The sequence below is a fragment of the Sebastes fasciatus genome, chromosome 13, assembly GCF_043250625.1.
Source record: "Sebastes fasciatus isolate fSebFas1 chromosome 13, fSebFas1.pri, whole genome shotgun sequence".
Classification (NCBI taxonomy): domain Eukaryota; kingdom Metazoa; phylum Chordata; class Actinopteri; order Perciformes; family Sebastidae; genus Sebastes; species Sebastes fasciatus.
In genome coordinates, this window is record NC_133807.1 from 18,502,719 (window position 1) to 18,522,734 (window position 20,016).

Genomic DNA, 20,016 nt, shown 5'->3' on the forward strand with positions numbered 1-20,016 from the left:
GTCACCTCTGACAAAATGCAGTCAGGTAGTCATGAATCGCTGAGCAAAGGGGGGAAAATGTTTGTTATCTCTGGGTGTTATCTTAACAGAGGGATGGCAGGAGACAAGCAAGAAGAGGCCTGTTCCACCCTCGAGACCCAAAATAAGATGTTTCAAATATAAGATGCAGTGATTGAGCGATGAGCTGGAAGATAAAATCACAACCTCTGTTTATTCTTCCAGGTGCATTTAGAAAACAATGAGGCAGATTGGAATCTGTCGCTGTTTCACCCCGAGGCGAGACAAGTGCTGACACACCTTTCCCCAAGTCCTCAGGAATGCTGCTCGGGAAAGAAGCGAGGGAAAGGTTGTCACACTGTGAGTAACGAAAAAGAGGGGAAGCCTGACAGGCGATTACAAGGAACAGGATATGAGAAGCAAAGTGAGGAAGGGCTTGACTGTACGTGTGGGAGGACAAGAAAGGAAAGCGCCTGAACAGTAAATGGGCGTGGAAGTTTCACACAGAGTTTCAGTCCCGGCTCTCAGTCTTGTCATTCAGCAACTTATATGGCACTTAGACAGGGACAAGCCTCCGAGCTGTTTGTCTGTTGGACTCCCTCTACGATGACAGCCGTGGTCATTGTTTGACCACGTGTGAAACCGAAACCTTCACATTTAAAAGGAAAAAGCTTCATGTGGCTCCTTAAACTGGGATTTTGTTTAAAAGACAACACACCTGCCTGCCTGCCATCTCATTAGGACTCAACTATCACTCTGAATCACACATACTGGAAAAACTAGAAGAAATCACTGAAGGAGTGTATTCAGACTGAGGAGCAGTGATCAGGTTTGTACTTTTAAATTTAACCCTTAAATGATGTGTTTGAAGTGTATCCTCAGGTCAATTTGATATTCTTTACTCAACTTCCTTTTTTCTGCGAGGAACAGATTTAAGATTTAGTTTTTAGTTTTCACAGAACAGAAACTTTCTTACAGTCACTACAAATGATTCACAGGCCTGTGCAGCAACACAATGATTAAAGTATTATTAAACCAGTTCAACCAACTCTTGGCTTAAGCATTTTTCCCAAAGTAACAAGCATGCAGAGTATGCTGGCGTGCCACGTACAGTACAGAGATTAGATACATCTTCACTACGGCAACTTGCCAGCCAAGTGGGAGGTTTCGACATTTTCTGAAAGTGTGATCGTACAAGTTTTTCAAGCTTTTTGTTTTTTTGTAGTTAACTGTTGACACTGTGTTGCGCCACTCAAAGGCTGCTTTCTGTTTCGTGCTGGAAATACCCAGGTCAGAGATATTCCCATGCTGCTCCCATGAGATCATACTGTGCTGTGAAGAACATGTTTAGACTCGTAGGTGACATTAAAGGTCCCATAGCATGCTCATTTTCAGGTTCATACTTGTATTTTGTGTTTCTACTAGAACATGTTTACATGCTGTAATGTTCAAAAAAAACTTTATTTTCCTCATACTGTCAGCCTGAATATGCCTGTATTTACCCTCTGCCTGAAACGCTCCGTTTTAGCACATTTCGACGGAATGGCGATGAAATTGCAACAGAATTGTGTTGCTAGGCAACAGCTTGGGTCCATGTTTACTTCCTGTCGGCTGATGACATTCACATACACTGCAACCAGGAATAAACTGGGACACATTTAAAATGTTTACGTTTAAAATTGTGTCGAAGGTCTAAATATTCTATATTTGTGACATCACGAATGTGCAGAAATCCTGACAGCTTGTTTCAAATGCAGCATTTCAGCTTTCACAGTATTTTATATAGGATTTAAGCCTGCTTTATAATAAAAACAAAACATGAAAATCTCACTTTTTTATAATATGGGATCTTTAATATTAAATTCTTTAAACTGAGATTGTCTAAGTCGCTCAGCACTGTAGGTCAAACTGCTGCAGGTAAACACATCAATCAGAATCAGAAATATGCTCTTATATTAACATAAAGGAATGTAAGAAAATAGAAATAAAGGAGTATGTAACATGTAAATAATGTACATAATGCTACAATATAAACACAATATATGTAAAGAAATATAAGCAAGTAATTAAATTAAAAATAAGAAATGAGAATATAAGAAATATGTACAAGTATTTGCATTAAGACGTGCATTATATAACATATAGCCACAGTGAAAATAAGTAAATACAAAATGCTCAGAAGGGGGATCTATTTACTGTAACTATAAATGCCAGTATAGTATACCAAATAAATAAATAAGAGTATTCCTTGGAATGTGCAGTATAAATGCAGAATGATTACAGAGTATGGCCTTATTGTTGTTAAGTCAGTATTGTATATAGCAGCTGATGGGTGAATCCAACCTTATAAACTATTAATACAAGGTAAACACTGCATGTCACAAGGGCAACAGGTCTCTTTGTTTTTAGCATAAATCAAAGCAGCAGCCTGCAGCACAGGGCCGTCAGTAAAGGGAAGTAACAGTGTTTGTCACAAGGAGATCAAGTGCAAACCCTGTAAAAACCCTGATATTCCCTTTGGGCCATGTTGAATTATACCTGGACTGCTTCTGGCTTTATCATTATGAGTCCCAAAAAAAACACGTGGGCCAGGTTTAAGAGGGGGGGGGAAATGTTAGTCTTATTATTAAATGACATTTAAATATGTCCATGCATATCTGTGGGAGTTTTGTTATTTTAGTGTACAGTCATAAATGCAGAGTGCATGCAGGGTTATACCAGTCTTACACAATGATATTTGGGTTTTATAATGGAAGGAGTCTCTGATATTGTGACACAAACACAACCTTAATGTTGTGTTTGGGCTCTTCATTTCTTATTTATACCATTCTGGCATTATATTTAACACACTTAATAGATCCCACTTCTCAGCATTTTGTACTTACTTTTAAGCATTTGGTATTTGCTTATTTGCACTTTGATTATTTGTTATATATTGCACGTCTTAATGCAAATATTTGTACCTTATTTCATAATATATTCTCATTTTCTTATTTTTAAATTTATTTTGTTTATATTATAGCATTATGTACATAATTTACAAGTTACATACTCCTTTATTTCTATTTTCTTACATTTATTTATGTTTATATAAGAGCAACTGTAATGCCCCCCCAGTGGGGTTCAATAAAGTATTTCTGATTAACTAGTCAGTATTCAGAATGTAAACAGGAACATAATAATAGAACAGAAAAGATCAAATACAACCCGTGTAGTCAGTGAGAATCGGTCTCATTGTGTCTGAACAATATTCTGAAAAGAAAAAGCACAAGTGTTTCTCACGGATCTGGGGCGTCAAAGAATACAAATTTTAATTAACTAAACATTTACCTACAGGGCTTGTCTCTGTAGGTCATAAAGTGTGAAACCAGTTCCTTAAATACCCCCTAATCTTGAAAAACAAACACATCTATCAGCTGTGAACAAAGTCAAAACCACGAAGCAGCCGCTCAGACAAATTCTTCTTTGCTTTTCAGTCGTTATTTGCACATAACTCACTCAAAATGTTGGTTTTATGAATTTTGACAAACCCTTCTTCAACTCTGTTTTGCAGAAATGTCTGAACCACCTCAGACAAATGTAACGGTGGATGAAGAAGTGGTCCCTCTGAAAGACCTCGATACCGTCCCAGGGTCAGGCAACAATAATCAAGTAATCATCAGCACAGGACAGGATGATGCCTCCTGCTGCCATGACAGGAACCACAGGAAACTAGCCATCTGCAGCATCATCTGTGGGATCACCTGCATCGGAATCAAGGCTCTCATTAATTCAGTCAAGGTATTTTATCGTCCAGCTCTTTTCATTCACCTCTAAGTCAAAATGTCAAAGAGCCTAAAGCTGCACATTCCCACATACCTGCAGGCCGCTCTAAACTGCAGCAATGTGACAGAAATGTATTTACAAGGATGAGTTCATGGCGTCAGTGAACTGCACATAACACGATCATGTTTACCACATAAACAGGCTGTGCTGCTGAAACACAACGGTTCACATAGACAGTGACCAAATAAGGACATATTAGTGCAATAGATCATGATATGATGTAGGGTCATGCATTATGTTGTTGTTATCACTGGTTGTGTAATATGTGGTTGTAATGTGCTTTAGTTCATGTTGTCTGTTCCTTTATAATTATTAGTATGGAAGCAGCTATATGATATGACAGTATGTCATGTGTCTGATCATGTGTGCAGCATGTGAGTCCAAGACAAATCTCCCGATGGGAACAATCAAGTGTATCGTAGTTTTACAGCAGCATAGCAGTTTTTATACATATATTTTTTAATACTGATAAAGCAGTTCGGTCTGTGGGAGCCCAAACAACAATGAAGTAAAGCACAAGGGTTAAATCGTGTCTTTTAAATCACAAAGCCAGACTGAAATATAAACTAGATTATTGCCTATTATCAGCGGTATTAGCTTTGTTATGTATGCACGTATTACTTTTACTGATTTAACCCTCAATTCAAAATGTTGTCTTGTTGTTACTTCAACAGGCTGAGGAGTCGACGGATTCGAGCATCGCTGCAATTTTTTCAAAACGGGCAAAGAGATTTGGCATCATGTCCATCGCGATATGGGTTTCTATTCTGGCTTTGACTCCCATACTGATGGCACTCATCTCGTATCTCCTCACTTTCCAAGACTGATCAGCTTATGAACTGAAGACAAGCAGAGGAGCGACTGTTTGGATGTTGATGGAGACAGACAGCGGACGATACCAAGCTGGGTATCAACTACTAAAAGCTATGAAGATATGAACAAACTGGTTGTTACATGAAACACAAAGAGACTTTGTTGTGCTGTACCAGTTAACACATTCCTACTTCTTCTTAACCAGTTATGTTTTTACACAAGGAACAACCACTTTACAACTTTTACATGTTTTTTTTTATATGCTGTAATATTTATTTAACAATATATGAACATATGGACAATTCAAGATCTAAATGACAATATAAAAATCCAGCATTGACTATAGTTTGAGACGTGACGCTACATGACACATATACATTATATATTAAAGATTAGACATACCATTCCCCAGTAATGACCCAATCCTTAATATCACACTTTACTCATTCTTAGATACTGTCTATACTTGCAGGTAGTACAAAAGTTAATAAATTACTCAATCTAAAAGTAGGAACATAAACGTGTTCAACAAGGATCGGGTCTCTACTGGGGAAAGAAATGGCAGTGCTTCACCAGAACAAGATCCTGCTCTTGTTGCCAACATTATCTCGGCACTATTGCATTGTTACCTTATTAGCTTTATTAATGTCAAATGTATCAATATGTTGTACTTTTATTCAAACATTTAAACAGAAACTATTTCAGAATAAAACAAAAACATTTGTGCTCCGAGTTGCTTTAAGTATCTTGACACGCCCTCGTAAAAACGGTTACAAACACGCCTACAAAAAACACGTCTATTTAAACAGAACGTCTTACAGGTAAGGCAACCGCATAAAAATTTGGCCAAAAAGAAAAAATACTTACATAGGCAGATTATCATGAAGTTACATTTGCAATACAAATATATAGACACCACAAAACAGTCCAGAGAACCACGGGTAATAAAAAGCCAACTAGCAGTGAAATAATCTGGACGCCGTATTGTTTCTTACAACAAAAACCTCTTCAGCCAGAAAATCTATAAACACAAATAATTGAGTACTGAGAACTGAGTAAAATGATTAACATGTGCTGCTTGCAGACACACTTGACGGTACATACAATTCCTGGACAGACACTTGAAATTGGCTGCAGCGAATACAAATCTCTTGCTGGCATATTTAAAATTCATTTTCAGCATTTAATAAAAAAAAAAAATAGCTGCCTTTATGGATTAACTTGCTGCAAGGTCACAACTTTCGTTTCTAGACAGCTTCACTTGTCGCTGATGGAAAGCTGCCGGGGTAAAAAAAGGACGGCAGAGGTGTGAATGACAAAAAAGCGACTTACTGTATAATGCATTTAACAACTATGGCGTTAACATGCGTCCTGAGTGATTGGATCACAAGTATGTCTGTTCACAGCTGGCATTAGAAGGCTCTCCACATGCGTCTTGAGTGACCACTTGTGATCGGATCTCACTTCCCCGCTCTATATGCAAATAAACATGTAGTAAACACATGGCTAATACAGCAGACGTTGTGACGTAATGTTACATGAATGTCAGTAATAATATCCTACATATTCGTGAATTTGGGTACATTTTTTTAACATCTAAATATAAGGTTATTGTACCGGCAGTCCCCGGGGACCTACGTGCCACCGACACTGACGCCTTTGCCAGACAACAGCGGAGCACAGAGCTTCAGAGAGCCGGGGATAAGAGAGAGCGGGCGGGCGTCAGCTCCATGCAAAGCAGCGAAACACAAACACATCTCCGACAGTATGATAATAACGCACTTTGCATGCCTAGTCTGTAGATATATGATCAGATCTCAATGCATCCTCAATGAGTGCATTCACATAAGTACTTAAAGCTGTCCACTTGTGATCCGATACTCAGGACGCATTTTCATACCAGTCTGAACATGGGCCAACTTCTATGAGGCGATACACTTCTGGCAGGCTACAAGTGCTACAGAACGCAATTCTTCAATAATCACTCGTCACCACAACAATCAGATTGTGCTGACAAAAAAAGAGCTGGAAGACTCACATGGGAATCTTCATGTTGGTTAGAAACAGTCTTATAAACAGATTTATCTCTTGCAGTGTTTTTTTTTTCTGTCAACTGTCTTTCTGATCGTCTATCAACCACAGATTCAACTGGTCGAGTTTGGCACAGAGAAGCGTGTCCACGTCCTGCACGCTGAGCGGCGGCTCGTCTTTAGGGAAGCCCCCTCGTCTCGTCCTTGAAGATGAAATACCTGCCTTTCCGACGCCAACAAGTGGCTTCTTTGGTTTCCTGGCCTCGCCGGCATCCAGGAACTCCAGAAATCGTTTGAGACGTCTCAGACCAAACCAGGACTCGGAGCCATTCCGCCGATTGAGAGGCACCTCGAATATGGTCTCCAGGCGGCTGAAACCCGAGTAACAAAGTCTAATCAATGAGCGAGTTCAGGAAGTTAGGGCAGTATAATTAAGTAGTAGTTATTGCGTTATTACAGAACCATCAATATCAGCTGATCTAAGCAACGGCATGATCTTTCCTCTGGCGCCACCCTCTGGTCAAACTTCTCCTCACTAGCAGCAACAATCTGAGGATGTAGCTGTGTCCCAAACCAATATTAATGCACACTAATTCTCAGCAGGTTTTGAGTGTGTTGTGTGTTCACACTGGAAAAGTGACAAAATAAAGTAGACCTCAAAACACTCCTACAATGCAATGTAGGAGGAACTGCTCACAGCTGGAAAGGATTTATTATTACTTTTTATGGTGATGATGTCATAATATATGATGACAGACACAGGAAATAATACAATACTTGCGCAGGTTGTCATCAAACTTTGACTTGAGAAAGTTACTGCCACAATTGCTAGATATACTGTCATTTTTTTTTTTACATTCAAAGCTTCTATTGAGGTTTTCAAATGTAAAAAAAAAAGAAAATGACATTGCATTATTTACGTATTACATTATTTCCTGTTAGTATAAAACGGTTAGGTACGTTGGCATCCTGTTTACTAAGTGCAAAAACGGTATACTATAAAGATATGTAGGCTGTTATGGAACCGGGACACAGCAGGTGCCTCCATCTTTCATCCATCAGACAGTTTTGTTTTGTGGTTAGTTTTGGGCGTTGCAGCATCACAGGTTTCGGCTGCAGAGTTTCTCTCAGTCTTGTCTATAACATGTTTACAGCAAGGCTTCACCCAAGCCCCTTATACAGAGACATTTTGTATTGCAATCTCATATTGCATGTTGAGTAAATTCATTATTATTAATTGAATTAATTGAAGAAAAAAAACACAGTTTTATAAATGTATAAAAGTCTGACTCAATATTTGAAAGAAAAATGGCTACAACATGTCAATTTGTCACTGCATCTTCATATGTCCAGGAGCACAGCATAGAGCTATAATATATAGAGTTGGTTTTACTGTTCCAAAGTCTAAAGGGAGAAGGTGGTGAAGCTGTAATTTATGTTGTCTGGCTGTATTTGACTTGTTAACCTTTCTGAAATACCTATTGTGTGTGTGTGTGTGTGTGTGTGTGTGTGTGTGTGTGTTTTTGTGTTTATATGAATCATTTAACATGCATTTATGTTGTAATGTTGACCTTACCTTTCAGGAGGTTTGCTGAAATTCTTATTGGTGTAAATTTCTTCCAAACTAAACTCCTTCTTTTTCAGTCTGTGGTGTAACATGAGAAGAAGAAAAAACACAGCTGCAATTAGTCTGAATATTGATCGGTGTTCAATAGACAACAGACATGTATTGACACGGACATAAGTTAACTTTCAATGGCAGTTGAAAATGTGACCCAATAGAATTTGTTCTACTTTCAAACAAATGTGTTGCATGGGTTTGATTTTGCTTCAAATGATCAAACATGAACTTGTATATTTATAACCAGTACAGAAGTTCTTTTACTTTAAAGGTTGCATCTATAAATACCTCATAGACCTTTTGTATTTGGCCCAGAGTTTGGTTATCAGACAGACAGGTTGCCTAAGATTTCCCTTTGAACTTCCTGTGTGTTACTATTCACCGGCTAGGTAAATAATAATACTATTTCTATAGGTAATAAATAGACGACTGAAAGAAATACAGTAAGTGAGTAAGACCCTTTGGTAAGTGGTGAGCGCATGTCGACACCTGAGCTAGCTCCATTCGCTGATGAAGGCGAACAAAGCGACTATAAGTTGAGATTCATTTGTCACACATACTGTCAGTTTCCGAGGTCTAGAGAGAACTCCCTTGCTCATGTATTTGGGTATTTACCTGATGGGTTTGGGCAGGCCCATGGGGGTCAGGTTGTTCTGAGGTTTGGGTAAAGTTTTCCGAATTCTAATAGACGACACCTTCCCTCGTTCCTCGAGCTTTTGCACCACCTGTGATGATGAACAAGAGGATTAGTGACCTAAATCATTCTGAAAGCATTACAAAATGTAGTTATGACAAAAGTACAGTTATATAGTAATAAAAAAATACACTCAGAACATATCAGCTTTTTTTCAGATTTTCGCATCACAAATAAAGGTATCAACCAATGAAGTTGTGTGGAACGGGTTGTGTTTCGCGCCTATATTTATGAAACAACAACTAGGAGGCCCCGTAGTCCGGATCAGGATGGTAAACTTTATTACTCCTTTCAATATTGACAAAGGCAGTGCAGACCAGATCCACTGCTTAACCTTTCACAATAAAAGCCCTAGACATACTGTATAATATTCACAGGTGAGTATTTCACTATTTCATGTCGTTTATTCGTCAAAGGCCTTTAGACTGCATTAGCGGTATCTAGGAGTACCTAATAAACTGGCAACTGGGTGTAAATCCAGACAAAGAAATTTGAGTCATAACATAAGTCATAACATAAACTAATGACAAATGGCAGTGTCATGTCTTAAACTACCAATTTTAGTATCAGAAACATTCCAAAAATGTAAAAGGGATTCAGTATAAAATGATGCTCGATAATAATGTGTTATAATTACACCTTTAGTACAAGATGTCATAACACTTGTGTAAAATAATGTATACCTTGATTTCAGAATCAGACAAAGCCTTTTCTTCTCTCAGCCCCACATCTTCAAACTCCTGACTAGATGAGCTTGTGTCCTCGCCATCATCCTCCTCTTCACATTGTCGTCTTCTCTCAATCTCACAGTCCAAAGTATTCCCACTGCAAAGAAGACAAATCAGTTATTAATATCAGAATGGTATTATCATAAAACATCTTATTAGATTTATAAAAGTGTGTTACCTGCTACTATAGTCTAACGTAGCACTAGAGGAGTCAATTCTTTCGAGGAATATCAATGGGTATATCGGAGGAGAAGAAACATGACTGGAATTGCTGGGACTGGCTGCAGATCCTCGGCGTTCGACCTTCTTAGAAAGGAACGCCAGGGGGCTCGAGAGGAAACCGGAAGCCAGAGCTGTGAGGGAGATGCTGGGAGAAAGGGTGAGACTCATGGACAGGGGCTGGGAGGCTCGGTCATACGGGAGAGATCTTCTGGATGGGTACACCTCCTTACGAAGGCAGAGAGGGGCGATCTCCCTCTCCACTTCCACACTGCAGACCGTGTGTCGACGAGCCCGCCGCAGGGATTTGTGGGCATGATGGAGAGACGGAGTGTTTGAAGACTGGTGTGGCGTGTGAATCCTGCTGTGATGGGCTGAATGCAGAGAAGAAGTCCATGGTGTGTCATGGGGACGGAAAGAGGGGATCTCTGGGCAAGAGTAGCTGCGTAACAGGCGCCTTGACAAGCCGTTTCCTGCGGAGCATGAACTTGTTGTAGCCAAGTCTGCATCGTCCATAGTGATGGAGTTTGTCACCTCTTCACCTTTACGTGTCCTACTTTGTAAAACCCTGCATTTTCTCCTTTGGTTATCGGCTCTCCTTGGCTTAATATTAACCCTTCTTGCACTGGACCTCAGCCCAGAGACAATAACGCTGCTGTGGTTACTGGCGTCGGCGTCAGTGGAAAATACCTCATCTGACACAGAAGCAGTGCTGATGACATGCTTAACTTCATTATGTAATTGTACATAACAGTCTGAATTAGGTTGGGAGGGTGGAGGAACAGGTTGTTGAATACTTTCAAACGGCGTCATTTCAAAATATAAAGGGTCCATAGAGATTTTATCTTTGCCTTCTTCAGGCTGGTTTTCTTTGGCTATCAAATGAAGGTCATGGATACATTGCTTTGTCTCTTGACTCCCACCTGACGCAGATGATTTAAGAGCATCTCTAAAACCCTTTTTGGGTCTCTTAGACGGCTTTTTGGAGCTCTCCTCTTTTTGAACTTGCTGAGATGTCTTCAAATCGGTGGGCGTGAGATCTAAATGCTCCATTGATAGAACTGGGGAGGTAGAAAACAAAGTGCTGTCTGACTCCGTAGTTGATTGGATCGGAGATTTCCGTTTTAGTGGTTTCTTGTTTATATTGCTGCGCTTGCTTGTGCTCTGGAGCGGCTTTATAGCAGGACGGGTGAGGTCTTCTGATGACAGCTCCTGCTCGGCTTGTTTCGTAGATGCGATTGCCAGATCCATACTGTTATTATCAATGTTTACATCGGATTTACAAACACCTGATCTTGTCTTCAGTCTTTTGGGATTCACCTTGCTGCTACCCTTTTCGTTGTTCTCCGACACACTACTGCTTTTATCCAGTGAGCAAACCAACATCGTATCAGAGGAACTTTCCGCCTGTGTGTTTAACACTGACTGCATTTCTTGTCCACCTTTTCCTTTCTTACTTGCTCTTGTTGAAACAGCCTGTCTTTTTGAAGCAGGCTTCAGCGTTTCTTCCTTATATACGATGGGATTTGTCGACACAATTTCTCTTCTCGGTGGTCTCAATGTGCCACCATCCGAAGCCACATTTAATAGCTCTTGTCTTTTTGTATACCTTGTACAAGGATCTGCTGTCAATCTCTTCCTTTTTACAAAGTCTTGGACATGACAGTCCAGGTCAACCCCCCGCTTTGCTCTCCCAAGACTTGCAGCTGAATCAATTTCAGAGTTTAGCTGCTGAGCATCCAAAGAAGGCCTCAGTGTCCTTCCATTAGCACCGTCATTTAAGTTCTTCTGGTGGCTTAGGAGAACCAAACTTTCTATTTTCCTGCCAACATCAGGCTGAGGACAGTCAGTGTCAGGCTGAGCATTACAGACGGAATCACCTTTGTTTGATTTCATGTGAGAAAACTGCTCATCACTAACCTCACACTCTTCCTTTTTGACTTCAGGTGTTGAGGTAACTTTCTTTACTCCAGATCTAGTTACTGTGCATTTCCTAGGCAGTGGTTTCAGCCGGACAGTCACTTTGTCCATAGCACCGGACATCTTTAACTTGGGTTCATGTGAGGCACTTACATCGACAGAGGGCTGTAACAGTGTGGAGGACTTGATAACTGATTCTGAGACGTCCTCAGAAACAGAGCAGGGTAAGGGACAGCATTGCAAAGGCACAGAATCAGGTGAATTTTTTTCCTTCTGAGTTATTGCACATTCATCTGCCTGATCGGAGCTGCGCGTTGGCAACTCCACATCAAACGATAATCTTTTTGAATATTTAAGAGCAACAGTTTCTTCTTGCTGATTAGCTTTAGCGTCCTGATTCCCATTCTCACTTTGTGCTTCTGGATGAAACGTATCGCTTGGCTCTGAGTGTTCAACGTCAGACGCTCCATCGGCCAGTAGCTCACACTCATCGAGTTTGTTTGGATGGTCCGTGCACGGTGGAGGACTGTTAGCTCTGAAGAGTTTAACAGGACTCATGACTATCTCTGTGAAACTGGCCATCTTCAACTTTAATGACTGAAACAAGGGGCCGATCACCCATCCCTTCGGGGGAGGCGCATTTTGAAAAGAGTGTCCAACAGCCAATTCCCTGCACGTATCCATGTCAGATCTAGTGGTGTCGAGATTCCGTGTGGCATCAACAGCCAACTGCTCAACTACATTTTCTGCAGCAGAGACATTTGGTTTCTTCTGTGGGCTTTTCTGGTCCTTTTGCCTGGAACAAAAATGGAAATTAGACTTTCAAAAACACAACTCAAAAGGCAGAAAGTGTCATTATGTCGAATAAAAACACCTACATATCATTTTCTTGTGAAAGCATCAATATAAGGTGTCAATACAACATCTTGCATCTGGCATCCTACCACTCTCTAGTTCTCTGTTCATTAAAACATGCCCACATCTACAGTATGCCCCTTTTCCTGTGGCCTGATATTGTAGGTCACATGGAAAGCTACTTGAACCATGCCTGCATCACAGACTGCCCACAGTTACTCACAGACATGACTGTTCTTTAAATACAGTTTCATATACACAGTTATTCCAAATTTGTAAGACTTGTTTTTTTAAATGTCTAAGTAAACACTTCTAACTAAATGATTATCATGCATACACAAGCTGAGAAGAATTTGCTAAAACACTTACTTATTTTGGCTCTCTGCTGCAAAACTGATATCAAATCCATCCTGCAAAATAAATACATAAACAGTTTACTGTTGTTTTAAGAAAATGATGTGTTTGGCTGAGCATTGATGCCATCTAGAGCTGCAAAGATTAATCGGTTAGTTGTCAACTATTAAAGTAATCGGTTTAAGTAATATTTTAAGAAAAAAAATATGTCAATTCTCGGATTCCAGCTTCTTAAATTTTAATATTTTCTAGTTTCTTTACTCCTCTATGACAGTAAACTGAATATCCTTCAGTTGTGGACAAAACAAGACATTTGAGGACGTCACCTTGGGCTTTTGGAAACACTGATCGACATCTTTCACCATTTTCTGACATTTTATAGACCAAACAACTAATTGATTAATTCAGAAAATAATCAACAGATTAATCAACGATGAAAATAATCGTTAATTGCAGCCCTAAAGCCATCCGAGTTGCTGATCCAACAAACTAATTCACCACCAAGTGAACGCTAAAATGCGGCGGTTTGTAAAAAAGCATTATTAGCAGATTTTGCATTTATAAAAGAAAAAAAAAAACTTTTCCAAACCTCTTTCACTTTTGATCAAAATTAAACAAAGCACTATGCATTCATGATTACTGTGAACTTTTACATATCTAAACTGCACGCTTTTGGTCAATTTAACTAATACCTTTCTTGCAAAAATTGCAATTTATTTGCACTAACTTCAGATTTGTAGTTTGGTAGTCATAACAGCCAATTTACTTGTTTACCTATTCAGTAATATGTGTTGATTCTGAAACACTGGTACTTGTTTACCTCTACAATTTTGCACGACAAGGGAAAGAAAAGACAATGAAGATACATTGCATCGCGTTTATGCGTTACTGGGTCATATTAAGACACTTGATTGCTTCTCTGTGTCAGACGCAGCAGACCGTGAAGGAGGATTAAAACACTCAATTAACCCTCACACCCCGTTCAATGTACAGGTCCCCAATGTTGACATACACAGCCGTACAGCACGGCTGCTGCACAAACAGATTACTGAAAGCCTTATTACATGAAAAATAGCATCAAGGGCATTCAGACAGACACAGAGAGGGTCGAGTGTGAGAAGATGTAACTGACCTCGTTTTGTTTCTCATGTACATGCGCGCCTTCAACTCTTGGCTGCCTGGACTGAGACACTTGTACCTACAAATCAGAGAGATGCATGAGAACAGTGACTCGTTTGATTATTGAAGAACAAGATTTTTTCAGTTAAACTCCTACCATGTTCGCACTCTCCCTTTGTGTCTTTGAGGGGGACGGATTCTGTCTGGATTCTGTCTGAGCTGCTCTGTCGTCTTTATTGCTCTGCTTTTTGGGAGTTTCTTCTCTGATCTCTTGAATGCGGCCACTCCTGTGTCCAGAATCTCCATTTTTTGCACAGCTGTGAATCAGAAAATCAAATCAATATGCAGCATTTTTTGTTAAAATACAGTGATAAAAAAAAAAGTTTTTCTGCATCAGAATCTGGATGTCCCAATCTGAGTCCTTTACAGATCAACATTAGGGTATCTAACACACCTAAATGACAAGGTGGAGTCACACTTTATTCTTCCCAAGCTACTAAATTCAAATACTGCAGGTACAGTATCGAAACTATAAAGTTTATGATCTTAAATTATTGATATGAAATGGAAGAAAGTTTAACTGGAAGAATGCAACTCCTGAAAGTGACGTGAAGTGATCAGCTAGCTAGAGAGTTCTTGGGGAAATAAAAACACTCGCAGTGTGCAGTTACAGAGTGATGCTTCTTTTACCTCGTGCACAACCCTTGGCTGACACTGGCTGCAGAGAGCACACAAACAGCCAAGTTTTATTTTGGTCTGCCATCAAGTTACAAACAGAATTAACGTTAAGCAGTGACAGCTGATATGACCTGCCGCCACTCCATTCGTCATTTTATCCGGCCTAAGCGACAGTCAGTGCCGGCTAAAAATGAGAAGCTGCTAGCTGAATGTTTTGTACGCTGCTCTTTGCTAATAAGAGAGAAGAGATAACAGATTAGTTACGGTCGGAGCTCAGCGAATCAGTGTGTTTTGCCAACCGGTGGTGTCAGAACAGAGTCACTCAGGGCGCAACTAAATCATTTCTCACATTCACACGCTCTGATTTTCACTTTGATATGCAGAGCACTGCTGAGCCCAGCTGTCATTAAGCAGGCTGTGTTGGTAAAGTAAGGATCAGATTTTGATCAGCTTTATCTTAGCTGATACCGATGCTTTGGAACGGCTCAGGACAGCCCTAATCTGTTTAAGTATTGGGCAACAAAACTGCTTAAAAATACATCCTTACTGGAGCCAATATTTAAACTTATCGAAATGCAACTTATCAAGCATAAATATGATGAATTAATTAATAATTTTGAGGACCTAATCTTCTTAAATGTGATAATTACTAGCCAACTGTGAGCTGATCATTACCATCCAACTTTCTGAGCATTTCTTTCATACGTTTTGTGTTGATTGCAGGGAACAGACTAGAGCTGGGCAATATGGCCAAAATCTTCAATCACGGTATAGGTAATTTCATATATCTCGATAACGATATATATCATGATATAGCATGTTTTCTGGTAATTCAATAAATAAATAGTCTATATGAAATCACCACATGGTAAAGCCTATTTTTGTGTCAATTAAATACTTGACAAATGGAGTATTTTCCTCAATTTAAGAACTGAAACGCAAAATGAACAAAACTTTTAGGTGAAATTATAGAGGAAAAAAATAAATAAATACCCCGATCACGATAAAACAATATAGAAAATATACACGATAAGACATTTTTATATCGTTTTGACGATATACATTGCCATATTGCCCAGCGCTAGAACAGATACACTTAAACATTTACAATAATTTTGTAAAGTATGTGTAGCTGAGGTGGGACCGTCAACATCTACATCCAAACTTCCAAACCTCCACCTGCTGTTTGACAATATTATTTAAAATAAATGTTACAGGCTTCCTACATTTCTGGTGAGATAGCTGTAAGTGACTCAAGACAGATCCTTTGTAAACAGGTGATAAGACCACAGTGTTTTGTAGACATCTGCACGATGCATAGTAGTACACCAGATAAATCCCAATAGAGAAAATACACGTTCTTAATCTCAGCACTGATGGAAATGATCATTTATCAGATAGTGGTCAAATTCCCATAGCATGTACTCCTTGTATCTGGAAGTCCTAAACCGTTCAGTCCTTAAAGGAAAGAAAGCAAGGAGGGGAAAATACATCTACAGCAAAAGAAAGAAAAAAGGTGCCGCGACAACTATACCTGGGAGTGATGGAGGAAAGGGGGAGGAGAGGTGGTGGAGGTTCACTGTGGGGAGGTGCACTACAGAAACTGTTTTGGGGAATAGCATGTTCATCCATTGGACAAACTATCTGAGGGAGCGAGTCAGAGGGATAAGTCAACATCCCCTTGCTCTCTCTTTCTCTCCTTGTCTGTCCTTCTCTGTAAATAACAACAACGAAAACACAAACAGACATGCGGGAAATCATATCAGTATGAAAGTACATCAAAATAGCTCTAAAAAATTAAGCTTCACTTACCTTTCTGATCTCTGGGATAGTGGTTTATTCTGAAATGAAGAATTGTAACATCTTTTAATAGTTTCTTTTTTAAATTGAACATTTTTCATCTTTGATTTAAATCCTGATTGGATTGATCCCTTCCTTGGTACTATGGCTGTCAAAGTTAACGCGATAATAACATGTTAACACAAATTTCTTTAATGCCACCAATTTCTTTAATGCAACTTGCGATTTTTAGGTTGTAGCGAGCTCAGTTTTAAAGCTAGAGTGAAGATACTATACTACTAGAAAACCTAAGGAATCAATTGGTACCAACCATGTCATACCAGCTTGTCATGAAGGAGGTTAAATAACACTCCAAACTTGAGCAAACTTTGGCAAGGACAAACTGGCATGGCCATTTTCAAAAGGGGTCCCTTGACCTCTGACCTCAAGATATGTGAATGAAAATGTATTCTATGGGTACCCAAGGCCAATTTTTCTTGGGCGCTACCCACATAATCAGCTGTGCTGCTCATCCCACAAATGCATGATCCTTACAAGTTGGACATCATTGTGAAGGTAAATAAACAGGCTTTCCAACGATGTAAAATACAATGATAATTAGCATTGTAACAACAGAGAAATCATCCACCAAACACAAGTTTCTGAACTTTTTTTTCCCAGTTTAGAAAATAAATCAAGTGTGGTGGTTATTAGCTATTGTGCAAATATTGTTGCTGGTTTTAATCTCAGTATTTAAGATTTTAAACGGTGATGTGAATCTAAAAACACCCTTTATAGTCAACATCTCTACAATAATTAGGTTGGTGGAGAAAACATACACTAAAAACTGATGTTGTGATTTTGAGCTTGGACCATTGTCGTTGGCACATTAATCAGAATGGTGTTTATTGCCAGGTGTAAGAGGTATACACTAGGAATTTTCTTTGGCTTTGTTGGTGCAAGACAAACTGTATAATAACAAAAGAATAGATAAAAACGTTAGAATAAAATAAGAATAAAAATGTACAATTTACAAAATAAGCTATAAACAAAAATACATTTTAGTTCACTTAATAGTCCGTTAGCGAAATGTTGGCTACATCTATATTAGCTAATAACCTTGCCAACTAAGCTGATAAAAAATAAACAATTTTTTATGATTATAGCGGATTAAATATGAATTAACGTTTTTAACTGAATGAAAGCGGTGGTTGGATAAAAACTGGGCGACGTCTAAATGCTGGAATGGAAACTGTTTAATTTTCAAACTTTTATTTGTGAGGTAACGTTTGTTAACATTAAACCTCACCGTGTGTTAAACAACAGCTATCATTCAAATAATAGTGTGAATTCAAACAAACATTAGCCACACTGTGAGCTTTATTGTAACTCCTGCATGGTTTAGCTAATATTCACCACAGTGTTGTAATATATAGTTTCATCAGCACCGGGGATTAGACGGAGCCGGTGGAGCTGTCATCTCCTCTAACGGTCAACTGCTCTCTATGAGGAGACTACGTACATCCTGGTTCTGTAGTTTAGCTGAAGACGGTTTTTTATGGCTAAATCACAGTAAACAAACTTACCAGAAACGTGTAGCTTTGAACCGCAGGCTGGTAGTCCGACCTCACCGTAAACAAGACATGCTGGACGGACACGGCGCCCTGCAGCGACTCACTAGTAGGGATGGGTTGGTCCGGAACGAGCCGGTTCAAAGAGCCGTCTCTTTTAACTGAACGATAAGAGCCGGCTTCCGTCTGACGGTACGTGTCCACAGGCTCCGTGCTTTCCACGCTCTCCATTCATTGTCTATGTAAGCAGCCGCGCAATGTATTCTGGTAGCGTGGCGTCGCGATTGGAGAGACTAGGCGTCACGACGCCCGCTCCTTATTTGCATGAAGTTGAGGGCTCCGCTACTTTATGCAAATCACGGGCGTCCGATGCGACTCGCCACCTCTCGAAACTCCCGATAATCTTTTAAAATAAACGTTGTCGATCCAAAATAAAGACAGATTCAGCAACTGCGTGGATTATTTCTTGCCTCAAATGTTTTCAGAAACACATTTCAGTGAACTATTTTCGTGAAATAAGAGAAGAAAGTTTCCAGACGAGCATCCATACTGGTTCCAGTTTGAAAGCTGGGAGCAGCAGCCAACGGAGGGAAAGCGTTCGTCCAATCAGGTGGGGACAGCCTGTGTCTAGTGACACGCCCACCAAGCTTCCAATGTTGGGAAGCGTTGCGTCCCCTTGCGATAAAAAACGCCCCTGTGGACACATACCATGAATGTTGTGTTAATTACGTCCGTGCGACCAATCAGGTGATGACAGACAAGGATCAAACCATCAAGCAGGGAGGGGCGGGGGTGCGGACGGTCTACAGGTACAGAGCAGGAGGGAGAAGAGGAGAAAAAGAGAGAAATGCGGTGCACGAATAGCAGACAAGATGAGTGACAGTCGGAAACGAAGCAGCATGTAAAATTATGGTATTCTGGAACTTATAAGGTTTAGTATAATTATATTGAATCATTTAAGTGATATATCTGCACACATACTAATCATAGGTCAAAACAGCTAAAGCTAAATTTGGCTGAACTATAAAAGGCAGAAGTGGTAAAATGAAGAGCCGTTTGGGAGCCAAAAGAGCCGGCTCTTCTTGGTGAGTTGAGCCAAATGATCTGGCTCACCAAAAAGAGCCGGACTTCCCATCACTACTCGCTAGATGTGTATCCGTTTGTACGAATCCAACAGCCAGACAGACGGCTCAACCAATCACAGCGCGACTGCACTTCCGCCCGGAAAGTCTCGACCAATCACAGAAGACTTTGATTACGTCGTAGGTGGAGGGCCAGCCAATAGGAGAGCGATGACAAAAGGGCTACATAAATAAGATTACAGTCTTCTCTTATGTCCTCGGGTGACCTAATATCTTTAAAGACCTACATTTTTATTAAGTAGAGGTGTTGAAATTATAGTTAATTTGAAAACATTAATTAATCACAATTAAATTATCACCAGTGAAAATGTAAGGATTTGTCACATTGATACATTAAACTCATGCAGGGATTACAGAATGGGTATAAAATAAGATAATATAAGATATTCCTTTATTAGTCCCACAGTGGGGACATTTGCAGTGTACAGCAGCAAAGGGGATAGTGCAAAAAACAAGATGCATCATCTAACACTGTAAAAAAAAGAGCTAAACAAAGTGTAACAAATTTTATCCATTTAAATAGAAGGAAGTATAAAAATAGGAGCAGTATATACAGTATTGACAATAAACAGACTTTGCACAAGTGGAAAATAATATTGCACAGTGAAAATGAAATGAAATTCCACCTGAAAATATCAGGTTATTGTCAGTTTTTGGTGTGTAAGTGGTCT

General features: G+C 39.6%; 1 protein-coding gene and 1 long non-coding RNA gene across 4 annotated transcripts; one reads left to right on the plus strand and one right to left on the minus strand.

Moving 5' to 3' along the window:
• Positions 1-84: 84 nt before the first annotated feature.
• LOC141780648 (uncharacterized) lies at positions 85-5,353 on the plus strand. The gene is made up of 3 exons (XR_012596708.1): positions 85-826; positions 3,551-3,777; positions 4,497-5,353. It is a non-coding gene; the product is annotated as an uncharacterized LOC141780648 (long non-coding RNA).
• prr14 (proline rich 14) lies at positions 4,885-18,449 on the minus strand. Of its 3 annotated transcripts, none has more exons than XM_074655962.1 (11): positions 18,219-18,449; positions 16,666-16,694; positions 16,388-16,567; positions 14,333-14,492; positions 14,189-14,254; positions 13,072-13,112; positions 9,887-12,643; positions 9,664-9,805; positions 8,902-9,011; positions 8,242-8,310; positions 4,885-7,036 (listed from the first exon to the last, which is right to left on the minus strand). In XM_074655962.1, the coding sequence occupies exons 1-11, from the start codon at positions 18,432-18,434 to the stop codon at positions 6,745-6,747; spliced, it is 4,062 nt and encodes a 1,353-aa protein (XP_074512063.1). In that variant the 5' UTR covers positions 18,435-18,449; the 3' UTR covers positions 4,885-6,744. The 3 variants fall into 3 exon arrangements, with proteins under 3 accessions (XP_074512063.1, XP_074512065.1, XP_074512064.1); XM_074655964.1 differs by having other exon boundaries at positions 5,392-7,036; positions 16,388-16,497; positions 18,219-18,318; XM_074655963.1 differs by lacking the exons at positions 16,666-16,694; positions 18,219-18,449 and adding an exon at positions 14,866-14,893 and having other exon boundaries at positions 5,392-7,036; positions 16,388-16,627.
• Between the last annotated feature and the right edge of the window lie 1,567 nt (positions 18,450-20,016).